Below are 13,258 nucleotides of genomic sequence, written 5' to 3'. Positions count from 1 at the left end.
CAAATGGGGTACTTTTTATTGGATGCGGTGGAAATAAGTCTTGTCATGAGGTGGGGAAGTACAACATTTAATTCTCTCATACACCACCTCATTAAGGAACAATCAGAGTTATTATAAGTAAAGTATGCATTCATTTCTCAGTCACCTTGTTCTTTGACCACCATCGTGCAAGCCACACCAACTACAGTTTCTCATGTGCCGAGGTGGGAAATCCTCATTTAGAAGGATATAATAATGAGGGTCTCAACCAGTGCTTTAGCTCGACCCTACAGAAGTCGAGTTGGAGCAATTCGACTTGAATTCCAGCTTGGTTTCCACCGCCTAGGATTCAAGAACAAGTCATATCCCATACAAAAGCGATGTCCTTGATTTGGAAGAAGAGAGAGACTACATGGAATTTTGTCTTATCCTGATTGAAGTAGAAGGAAAAGAATCTCTGAACTTTATGGAGGACCTCCTCAACCTGCTACATGCTGATGTAGACAAAGCAATGTGGAAGTGGAGCCACCTAGAGTATGAAGTCATCACTCTTCTTTATAACAGAAATTGAACCATTTCCAAATCCTTTTTGTAAACCGTCGCTGTGGAAACATGAATCAATACTATATTAGATGTTTTTGTAAATGTGAAAAGGGGAAAAGATAGAAAAAAATGATTGTTTTTTATAAAGAAAGGTACTTGTTTGGATTTGATATTTGTGATGAAAAAGACTCTGATCTTTTTGTTCTAGGTATTAGTATAATAGAAATTTGGTGTTGCCACTCTTTGGGCCCCTATTTCTGTGTTCTATGGATTACTTCAAGATATTATTCAATTTTGTGCAATGTGTCATCTTTGAATAACGACTATATGCGCTGCAAGCCTACTCTTCCCTCATACTATGGTTCTGTTTTCTATATGTGAACTGTGTTTTATATATATATATTTTTTTTCCATTTTTCTGATAGTTAGTTTGTCTATTTTATGTGCGCAATCATATACCTGCACTTTCTGGTTAAAAGCATAAGGATTTTTCATTCCTTATACATCTTACATGAGGGAGCTATACCTCTAAAATTCAGAGATGGGTCAATATATTGTGCCCCATCTATTTGTTGTGGGTGTTTTGTTGCATCTCTTTTTGGGTTCATGGAGTCAAGTGCATATTTGAAATTAAGGTAACAAAACATTAGCTAACATGTATTTAGAAGGGAATTAAAATCATCGATGTAGAAGGGGACTCCCTAGTTTGTATAAATGCAGTTAATAAGAACTATGTTCAGAGTTGGAGGCTAGAAAAATGGTTATCAATCATTAGAACATATCAGAAAGTTTTGAGGATTATTCATTTGCCTGTGTTTACAAAGAGGCTAATTGGGTGGCAGGTACATTAGCTAATAAGAGAGTGAAGTTACATGATCCAGAGATGGTATGGGCAGGGGTGGAGATTGATAATGGTTTAGCATTCATGGTAGACCAAGACTGTTAGGCAAATCATACCTTGTATTTCAAAGGACAATGAGATCGAAAGATCTGGTTTCATAATAATATTATAATATAGGGCATAATTTAATGTTACTGTCAAACTTCAAAAAGACGTCTTATTAATGGGGGGGAATACTAATCTCTAAGACAGTCATGGAAGGGAAGAGATTTTAGAGAGCAGATAAGAAGGTGATTTGAGTTCAATTTTTACCATGTTCTCTGACTAACAACTACTATGTTTAGAGAAATATCTTTGCTTGTTGATTTTTGGTTTTGCTTTGCTCTGTGTGTGTTTTGTTTGTAGCTAATTTACCACATTCACTCCTGGTGATGGAACTCTAAAATTTGGATAGCTTTAGAGACCCAAGTATCATGGAAGAAACGGAGTCTCCAGTTCTTATTCACTCCCTGTACTTAACCAATATGTTTCAAATGTTAAAAGTCATGAGCAGGACAGTGACAATTCAATGGTTTGAGAAATTGTGGAGTTGGAGCCAGATGTGTGATTTTTCCATTCTCCCTGATAGCTCTAGGGTATCAGTCCTTTCATATTATGGCTTTGACAAGAGTTCTATCTCAAGAATAGTATTTGGTTGATTATTGTGCTGCTGCTGGAATCAAATGGCCTGGTCAAGATTGGGAGTTTTATTTGGCATTTTTACCCTTGTGCTTGATGGCTATCTTTACAGAAGTTTATCATGTCGTTGCAAGGAAATGTGTCTGGAGTAAGATATTCTGATTCTGCAGATAGTGCGGCGACACATTTACAGATGTAGTTTGAAGATTAATAAGCAGGCATTCAGTACTTCCAGACAGTCCATCGTCTTCTGTTGTTGGAAACACAATATTGGAAACAAACAGATTGGCAGTGGTCCTAAATGATGATATTACAAGTACAAAGGAGGATCTGCATGTACCTGCAGTTAGTACAAAATGGAGAAATGAAATTAAACCAAAGGTAGCTGAGGAATGCGAAAGCTTTCCATGAAATTCTGTTTAATGAAGTATTTAGTAAGGAAGTTTGGGTGATTACTGCATACTTATCTTTGATCAAGGCCACTGTGAGCAAATTCAACTCTCGGTTGGTGACTCCTGATACTGAGAAAGAATTCTATAGGGTGCAGGGTGATCTGCATTCTCTTAGCCGTGTTAAGTTAATAAAGTTGGCAGATTTGATAGGATATGGGATGAACATTGAGAGAAGTCCATGGAATAGTGCAGCTTTGAGCATGCTACCTTGGCCCAAACCAGAGGTCTGGCCATCAGTTCCACCTGGTTCTGAAGCAATGGTGCTTGCAATAGAGAAGGTCACAGAACAAAAGCCAAAACCTTTTGGAATTATAAGGAAACCTTTACCATTAGGACCTACAATGCTCCTTCGCGAGGCAAATAGAAGGAGAGCATCATTGTCTGCTGGGAATGTATCTGAATTGTTTGATAGACGTCATCTTTCAAAAGAGAGCTAACATGGAGATAATGTTATTGCGATGTCACCTTCACCGCCTTCATCTAAGGGTTCAATGTCTCGAACAAACTCTGTATCGGCAATTGCAAATAGTCTGAGCCCATCACGTGCTTTGTTTGATGGTCCATTGAAGCTTTCTGAATTTCAAGTTGTGGCAGAGTCTGCTTTGCATGAAACAGTCACTGATGATGCTTTACGTAAAGCTCTGTCAATGATTGAGAAATTTGAAAAAATGTATTTAGATTTGACAAAAGGTGCTGCTGAAAATTATCACCGATCTTGGTGGAAAAGACATGGAGTTGTGCTTGATGGTGAAGCAGCAGCTGTTTCATCTGGATTATTGATTGGTGAACTCCAGTGGTTGGGATTGGTTATCAGGCCTATTGATTACTCTCTTAAAAGTGCTAGTTTGCACATTAATACTCTCTTAAATTCAACTCTCGGTTGGTGACTCCTGATACTGAGAAAGAATTCTATAGGGTGCAGGGTGATCTGCATTCTCTTAGCCGTGTTAAGTTAATAAAGTTGGCAGATTTGATAGGATATGGGATGAACATTGAGAGAAGTCCATGGAATAGTGCAGCTTTGAGCATGCTACCTTGGCCCAAACCAGAGGTCTGGCCATCAGTTCCACCTGGTTCTGAAGCAATGGTGCTTGCAATAGAGAAGGTCACAGAACAAAAGCCAAAACCTTTTGGAATTATAAGGAAACCTTTACCATTAGGACCTACAATGCTCCTTCGCGAGGCAAATAGAAGGAGAGCATCATTGTCTGCTGGGAATGTATCTGAATTGTTTGATAGACGTCATCTTTCAAAAGAGAGCTAACATGGAGATAATGTTATTGCGATGTCACCTTCACCGCCTTCATCTAAGGGTTCAATGTCTCGAACAAACTCTGTATCGGCAATTGCAAATAGTCTGAGCCCATCACGTGCTTTGTTTGATGGTCCATTGAAGCTTTCTGAATTTCAAGTTGTGGCAGAGTCTGCTTTGCATGAAACAGTCACTGATGATGCTTTACGTAAAGCTCTGTCAATGATTGAGAAATTTGAAAAAATGTATTTAGATTTGACAAAAGGTGCTGCTGAAAATTATCACCGATCTTGGTGGAAAAGACATGGAGTTGTGCTTGATGGTGAAGCAGCAGCTGTTTCATCTGGATTATTGATTGGTGAACTCCAGTGGTTGGGATTGGTTATCAGGCCTATTGATTACTCTCTTAAAAGTGCTAGTTTGCACATTAATACGGGTCCTGGTTTACAAGTTGACATGTCTAATATCATTGAGTTAGAGACCTGTAATAAAACATTTCATAGTTTACCTCAGAAGATATCCTCGGTATCATCAGACTTCGCTGCTTCATTTGATGCAAACGTTTCTGTAAAAAAGTTGTGGAAATGATATTGAGGCAACTGTTTCTTGTGATGGTCAACAATTGCCATTGAAAGATGGAAAGTTGGTTATCCCAGACTGGGCAAGTAACATCACCACAGTTTTATGGCTTCCAGTTCGTGCAATTGATGATGAATCGGGTAGAACAATTGCTGATGGTAGGCAGACCACTTCTTCACTATCATCCTTGGATGTTATTGTTGCACATGGTGGCAGTCTTTCTTCACAAGGGCAGTCTGAGCTATCCCAGAAACGCACTATTGTTGAGGGAATGAGAATGCTTGCTCTCAAGCTGGAATATGGATCATCTCACAGTCAAATATTTAAAAGAACTATTGCAGCACATTTTATAGATCCTTTCCGTGTCAGTACACGTAATGTGGCAAAAAGCAACAATGGAGTTTTGCTTTTACAGGTAACTTTATTTTCTCTAGTCAAGGCGCCTGCAAGCGAGCAAGGATCTCTGGCTGCGGTAGGAAGTTAGCCGCCTGATACAGGATGCAGATGCATGGTTTGATGGATATGATAAGAGACGCGCCGGCAGTATATAGATACCACTAAATATTCATAGCATTCGAAAGAGGGAAAAGCGTTATCCACGGGCTGAGAGTCTCCCGCCTTAAGCGTTCGCATTGACAAGCGAAATACGTGCATAACGCTTTGCATTCGCATAAATACTTACTGTCTATTGTTTTGCTGTTGCAGGTACAGGATGCGAAATAGGAAGAGGTCGAGCGTGGGGTGTTTTTACCGCTACAGCAAACTTGGGTATTATTAATATATTCGGATGAAGGAATCATCGCGTGGAGGAATGTCGACAGGGATATATGAAGCAGCGGATGGCACTGTACATGGAAGCACAGGATAATAAGTTTGGTGTGCAGGCGCTCTGGGTCTTCCATTTTGAAAAAACGACCATCTGCAGTTCCCAGTAATATCATCGCAAAGGGGTTTTGCGTATTGATGGAGATACTAAAGAGAACGTTGTTCCTCCCAGTCTGCAGCAGGAGAGAGTATGCCTTGTCGGGTTTTTCAAAATCCATAACTAGTAGGCAATGAATCATAATATTGCAGTTAGTTGGCGATTTGTTGCAATTATTTTTTCAGTTTGTTGTTAAATGATAATTAGGTATGATAAAAAGGTGCATTGTTTCAGCACACACTCTTTCTTCATTTATAAATATAAGGCATGGAGGATACAAACAAAAAAACAATAATCTTGAGAGAAAACAGATATCATTTGTAATTCCCTGCATACTTTGAGCACACATTTTACTTAATATCTTCAGTAAGGAATCGTTGAAATATTGAGCAAAGCAGACTGAGATTAAGAATTCTTGAGCATTGTTCTTAAAGTTGCTTGTGGATTAATTTGTATTGGATAGAGCTCCAACAAGTTTTGAGAGTCTTCAGTACGAACTTTCCCAGAAATAAAATCAGTAAGACTCTTATTTTGTTTTAGAGTTGGAAAGTGTATTACTTGTCCTTTATGATTTTAATGAATGTGTGTTTATAATTTAATATTTCGATTAGTGCATTGAATTGCTCACCGCTATTCAGATTTGATTAATACGAATATTGCAGGATTTGTAATCTTTCCTCTATTTGTATCTGTTTTGCTTGAATAAAAGTTAAATCATTACAGACTGATCTGAATATGCAAAAGTGAAATAATTTGTGGCATTGTAATAATTAAGTTATTAACGCACAAAATATCATTAATATCAATAAGTTGTACACAAGGAATATACTTTCGACTCTATCACCCACTAAGATTCGGCACTGGTCATTAATCCATTCATTAATTCTTAAACTTATATGCTGGCAATCTTTTAATTTTTTTCTTTTTTCTTTTGAAGGATATTAAATCATATTCATAATAGTAATTTGTTTTAAATCTTTTTCTTTTCAGCAAACACACAAAATTGAAAAATAATAATTGAAGTTTGAAGATAAATAAACATTAACTACAATTCAGAACTTTTCCTTGATGCTTGCCAATTGAGGAATTTATTTGATTGCTTTAATCCGCTATAAAACCTCTTGGAATTAAGTTTTGCTATCCAGGATATAGGTAAACAGGCCTTGGTCCAGCGGAACCAAAAGCGCAGAGAATTGGAGTCAATCCTGTTACGTTGGCCAAAATCAGTTAGATACCCAGCATCGAGCAGGAAAGGCTCGTAGGTTTCTAACTAGTGATTTTGATAACCAACACTTGGAAGGTGGAATTCAAGATTCGGTTTGTTGCAATTTCAGATTTAGTGCCAATTTGTCCTAAATTCTGCCAGATTGTCAAATTTTCCCAAAAGTCTCTCAAAGGGACCGAGGTGAACTTTTGGACAAATTTTGAAGACTTTTAATTTCAATGCAGGATCATGGAACAAGTTTGAAGGAACTTTGGGCAAATTTGACCAAAAACTTTATTGTCATAGACTCTTTTAATAACTGCTTTTTGCCAAATCAGGTCTATTTGACCCTTCAACCCTACAAGTGACCCCTAAAAAGACCAAAAGGTTTGTTTTATAGGTGATTTGTGAATGAAAAGGGAGACTTCTTGCCTCCATTTCTGAACTTTCTTGTTTGCTTGCCATTGCTCAACGAGTGTTGGCAGGTTATTGTTGCATGCTCTAAGCTTTTTTGTGAGCTATTCCTACATGGTTGTAAGTGTGGACAACTCCTCAAAGACATTGAAAAGGAAGATTTTAACAAAGAGGTAGGGTTTTGTTTGATTTTAAAAGTTCTTTTCCAATTGTTTACTAAATGAAATGAGCTCTCTAGTTTTGTTTTATTTATTCCTTTTTGGTTGTGTCTTTGTGTGTTCTTTGTAGATTCGTAGAATGGGAAGTGTTTCTATCATTGGAAACTCCATCTTTAGAACAAACCAATTCCGTTCACTATGGAAATATGCTGAAATGGGTCAACCAATGCTAGGTGGAGGGTTTTTGAGGATTTTCAGCCATTGCAAAGAGGAATGTAGTATCTTTTATAATAGAGTAAAAGCACATTTGTGCTTTATTATTCAAAAGGCATTAAGTTTTGCATAGGGAAGCCAGGACTTAATGGGGTACAACCTAAAACCCTTATACCAAATCATATTGTAAATAAATATATTCAATTATTAAAAACAAGCAAACGAAGCTGAAGGGAATGCACATTCTCATCCTTCGTAAAAGTGTAGAAATATAATTCCAAGTAAAACATCTATGGCTTCAGTTTCCACTTTCCATGTACCACCCGCAGAGGGCCATTCATTCTTTTGTGTTCCTCAAGGACTTGTGACAAATAAGAGAGCAAAGGGGCCCTTGGAAATATCATTTTAGAATGAAGATAGAGACATTAACAAGGAAGCCATAGTGAGATAGGTTTATGTAAATGGTTACTATTTTAATGTTTTCTCATTGTATTGGCAAAAAATCGTGAGTTCAATTAATGAGGCTGCAAAGGAGTTCAAGCGCCCAGGTAATGAGAAGGTGCGCACCACTTTATTGTACAAAGAGATGATCCATGTAGAGGCTTCAATGCAGCCCATTGAGGACCCATGATGTGAAATAGGTGTGACCATAGTTTCTGATGAATGGGAAGATGTGAGAAAATGTCCTTTGGTCAATGTTATTGGAGCTCCCACAAGAGGTGCAATGTTTTTGAAACCTGTGGATTGTGATTGGGAGATGAATGATGGTCCTTTGATTGCAAAGTCAAACATTCTTATCCAAGCAATTGAGCTAGTCCGCCCTCACAATGTTGTTTAGGTGATAAGCGGCAATGCCAGGAATCATAGGGCTGCTGGGTTATTGGTCAAGGAGCACTCCAAACACATTTTTTGGACACCATGTGCTGGCCACTCACCTAGCTTAATGCTGCAAGTAATTTGCACTAAAATTGAGTGGACAAACCTTTTTATGAAGATGCACAGGAGATCCAAATGTTCATCACAAACCACCATAGGATGCAAACCAGATTTAGACAATTCTCGAAAATGGACCTCTTGAAGGTAAGTTCAATTTTTTAAAATATTAATATATTTTAGAAATTTATACTTTAGCAAACTTCCTATGTTTTCAAATTAAAAATTTTATCTTGATTTTAAATTTATTATTGTTTCAATTTTAAAATAGGTTACCAAGACCCCTTTTGTCTCCAACAATATTGTTATGAAACACCCTGTGAAGGTTAAAGAGGCATTGTCTATAATGGTAATCGGTGCTGATTGGATCATATGGAGGTGACCTACTTGTATTGGGGCAGCTGTCATTAAGGAAATGATACTAAATTACTCTTGGTGACATCGAGTTGAGTACCTCTTGAGGTTCATTGAGCCTATATTGAGCATGATCCAATACAATGACATGGATACATCTTGCTTGGGTGAGGTATATGATGGCATAGACTTCATGATAGAGCATATTAAAAATATCTTAAATGAGAAAGAGCAAGGCCCTAAAGCAAAGTTCTTTAAGGAACTACATATAATCATGGTAGAGTGATGGTACAAAATGACTATCCCTTTGCATCTCCTTGACTTTGCATAGAGCCTTAGGTTCTATAGTCAATCGGTCCTTAGGGAGAGTACCAATAGAGCTACATGACATAGAGATCCTAAAGTTGTTTACGAGTACAAGCCAGCCCTTCATAGACTCTATCCCAAACACGTACGACCCATAGTGTGGTCTAATAAACAAACGAAGCATATCTAGAATGAAACTCTCCATGTTCTTTACTACCACATCCTTGTGACTCTTCATTTTATCTATCATCTCTTTATTATCCCCCTCTTTTAATTTGAAATTAGGGAAATAATAATAAAATGTCTTTTTAAATTTTTCATTTAACTCATCATTAAAGTCATTTCAATACTTTACAAAGTAATTATCATTAAGTTTGATATAATTTGGCAACTAAAATTTAATTATTTAATTGACTTCTAATGTCCCTAAAAGGGGACTTTACAATCTTATACTTGGGTTTCAACTTTTTTTTTTCTATTCTCCTTGAAGAGGTTATGCTCTTTTGGACTGGGTGTACACTTTTGAATAGCATTCCGACATTTCTCCAATGCTAATATTTCACCTTCTATAAATGTGCACTTAAATATATAATTCCCTTTGTCAAGATGCTTTCTTTCACCTCAATTATTTACCTATGATTGGAGGTTTTGAATTTTGGTTGGGAAAAGACATTTGTGATCTAGTCTACCACTAACAATAGGTTTCTTTGCCTATTTTGAATCAGTCTTCATTTGCAATGTGTGCATCCACTTTTTCTTCTTCATAATTCTGAAATTCAACTTCCCCTATTGTGCACCATTTTGTATATGACATACTTGAATTCTATTGGAATACCTTTTGAATTTATAATCCTTTCGTCCAATTTCAAGTGTGATATTATGCCCGGGATGGGCTTCAATGCAATAGCAATATTTTTTACAACTAAGATCCTTTCTTTCTTATTCAAGTTCACCTATGTATGAGAAACACACCCTTGAATTCTCTCTCTTGATTTTGACTCCCATGTATCCAAGTGCATTATTCATCTCAACCTCAAATTTTAGAAAATAACAAAAGGCAACTAGATGATGTACTTTGGACAAGGCATGATCATGAACTTTTGGAAATCAAGATACTTTAGTCTTAGAACTCGTCACAGTACAAAAGTATTGTATGAACACAACATACGACAAAATATGATCATTGTCAACATGTTTCTTTCTTTTCCCTACAATAATAATTTATAGAAAATATTTTCTCTACTTCATTAGTGTCGTTGTGCTTTGTACTTACCTTTTTGTTGTTATACATTTTACTATTTCATCTTGCCATTTCCAAAGAATGATTTGGAATCGATGGAACTTAAATTTTGCTTGGAGATGAAATATAACTCTTGAAGCTGTGTTTTCAGTTTATAAATATGATTAGATTTTTTTTTCTAGTACTTCAACAGGCATATGATAGGCAAGAGAAAAGATGATGCTTAAGAAAATGATGCTTAACACTTAAGATGTTGGTGGGAATATGCATGTATAAGTAAAGGCTACCACTTATTGAACTTGTCCCCAATCTTATTTCTAGTTGCATCTTGTATGCTAGACATCACTTCTCTCATAAAGTTCAAACATCTTTGTAAAACTATGGGAAATTTTCCATTTATGGTGCTTTGATGTTGTTAGTTTTTAGAGGCCTGGTACAAATGTATTCGCATTGCTATGTTTAAGAGAGCGAGTAAAGAATAGACATTTCTCTTCATGGGACATGTCTGTTCGTTAATATAATTACAATCTTATAATTAACTATATATATCTTTGATCTGATGATATCTATCATTTTGATATCACTGTTGATATTACAAGTGTTGGCCTCCCAGAATATCAAAGTTATTCACCAAGTACTAAAAAGGTTTTGATATCACATCTAATATCAAAAGTACCGGTCTTCCATAATATCATAAGATATTCACCATTTACTCAAAATAAGGTTCGATATCACATATGATATCAAGAGTATTGGCCTCCCAGAATATCAAAGATATTTACCAAATACTCCAAGTAATGGTCTCTCACAATGTTGAGAGGCAAGACATTCACCATTTACTCAATTTATTTGATCTCATAATACAAGCTATTGTAAGATCGTCACCTTACAATAACTTCTGCAAATACAAATGACATTATTTGGAAGTCGTCACTTCCTCATGATATACATAGGGGGTAGGCCCATTAAAATCACATAGTCAAGAGGCATATTTATGAATCATTGTCCTCTTGTCTACTAGAATTTATTGATCACAGAGAATTATCACAACATGATTTACTCCCTTTTAATCAATATGATCGAGATTACCGAAGGTTGACTGAATCATATCATCTATCTGCTCCCTCTCTTTCAAGGTTGCCTAAAATATCAACCTCCCTCTGAGTCTCAATCTTTCTCTTTTTCCTGCAATAACATTCTCCGAGGAAAAGATCAAGGCAAATAGCTCTTATAAAAAATAAATAAGACAAACTACAACGAATAGACAATTGTAGGGAAAACAAATACTTATCAGCATCCTTGATTGCTCTCGTCATCGCTAGCATGGTAATTTTACATCTAACACTAAATTTCTTTCACCCTGTTTATAAGATAGTATGTTGATCTCATAAAATATCAATCATTTATTAAATAAATATTATTCAATATTTATCTTCCATACTCCTAAAATGAATTTTTTATATTTAACAAATATAATACCAAAATTTTAAAACATCATATTGAATTGATTTATACAATTAAATGTAATATATATATATATATATATATATATATAAATTTATTGTCTCATATGTTCTCAATTATGATATTTTATATAATATTTATTAAACATAATAGTAAAGAATATAAAATAGACATTACACATAAATCATACCTTATTACTTTCTTTCATTGGGTTTGTGTGTGATACCTCTACTTTCCAAGGGGTGCAAGTACTTTGACTTTTATTCTTTCTATCTCAATAAGTCATACGTCATCAGCTGCTAGGGTTTGCACCGAGTATATCTTTCCTTTCCTTTGCATGATGTATTCAGTTGTATTTAATAAATATGTCCACCAACCTAGCAATCTGCAATTGATGTTATTGTTATCGCTCCCAATCTTAATCTGTAAGTATGAATTTCTTAACTCGCCAAACACACGCTAGCACCTTTCCCCACTGACTATGCATCAAGTTATTGGATGATGTGGACCATGAATGATAGTGCTACACCATTTACAATAATTTCTTTTCATTCCTTCTCTCTTCCATTTGTCATTATGTGTTATCTTTCATCTCCTAAAACTGATGATATGTGGATACCCACATTAATAGAATCTCCCCATAATCGTCTTTCCTAATACTCATGTAATCTTATTCATTCCTGTTTGACGATCATTGACTGGATGCTCTTTCTCCATGATGAGTTGGCTGCAGTCTATCATAATCTTGTCACTGTCCATAACCATAAGTATTCACTGTTAAGTTTATTACTTTTGATGTCTTATATCGAATACTCCAGTTGTGTCCACATGAAATATCGTTGCGCAGTAAGGTATATACATTTTTTCACCATGAATGAAGACCAAGTTCCCCTAAATGGTTGATCATAGAAGGCTCACGGGATGAGTAGAATTATTATGATCCGGCTCCTGGGATTTTCTCCCTCCAGATGGACAGATGGATCGTGACAATAAATTTGTGCTCCTCAAAAATAACAATCTGTGCAAATGGTTGGAAGCCGAGAGATTCACGCCTGGAATTTACACAAGTGGTGGTCTAGCGGATGTGTTTTCTATATATATGAAGTCTGTTCAAATAATATCCCCACCAAGACTATACCAAACTATGAATCTGATTGCTATCTAGTGTAGATATTATCAACCATGCCAAATTTATCCATCTTTCCAAATTTTGTCACATGGAAACTTTGCCTTTCATAAGTTGATAGAATCCTGAACAAAGAAATAAAATATGGATAGTAGATTTTAATGATAAAAATCTTGTTTGAGTGCTCTCCCCGTAAAAATAATAAGGTTTCATTTACAAATATAAACTTCAATATTGTTAAATCAAATTTTTTTTTTTCCTTTTTTCATCACATATCCAGATCTGATGTGTTCAATTATTTCCCAGTAATCGATCTGCTCTGATACCATGTTAGTTTTTAGAGGTCTGCTACAAATGTATTCGCATTGCTATGTTTATGGTATATGTTTTTCAAATCGCAGCGACCTCTTATATATATAAGAAAGTTAGTAAAGAATAGATAGACATGTCCCTTCATGGGACATGTCTGTTCATTAACATAATTACAATCTTATAATTAATTAATTCATTATATATATATATATATATATATATATATATATATATATATATAGGCTACAATTTATCCGAGTGAAGCTACAAAACATCAACAGATGTTAA

General features: G+C 35.7%; 2 protein-coding genes and 1 pseudogene across 9 annotated transcripts in view; all 3 read left to right on the top strand.

Moving 5' to 3' along the window:
• The window catches only part of SWEETIE (HEAT repeat-containing protein), a 314,166-nt gene that overhangs the window by 95,115 nt on the left and 205,793 nt on the right, over window positions 1-13,258 (top strand). The window lies entirely within an intron of this gene.
• Window positions 2,952-4,904, top strand: LOC149535181 (trafficking protein particle complex II-specific subunit 130 homolog). The gene has a single exon (XM_089806954.1). It carries the CDS (start codon window positions 2,952-2,954, stop codon window positions 3,378-3,380), a length of 429 nt encoding a protein of 142 aa, XP_089663080.1. The 3' UTR covers window positions 3,381-4,904.
• Window positions 3,779-4,904, top strand: LOC149535180 (trafficking protein particle complex II-specific subunit 130 homolog; annotated as a pseudogene).

Source organism: Cupressus sempervirens, chromosome 10, assembly GCF_028749045.1.
Source record: "Cupressus sempervirens isolate cs-2001-9-10 chromosome 10, ASM2874904v1, whole genome shotgun sequence".
In the NCBI taxonomy this organism is placed as follows: domain Eukaryota; kingdom Viridiplantae; phylum Streptophyta; class Pinopsida; order Cupressales; family Cupressaceae; genus Cupressus; species Cupressus sempervirens.
This window is presented reverse-complemented; position numbering and strand designations above follow the sequence as displayed.

What these genes read in the sequence shown, in the direction of transcription:
- LOC149535181 (XM_089806954.1), top strand. Translation starts at nt 2,952, where the DNA reads ATGTCACCTTCACCGCCTTCATCTAAGGGTTCAATGTCTCGAACAAAC.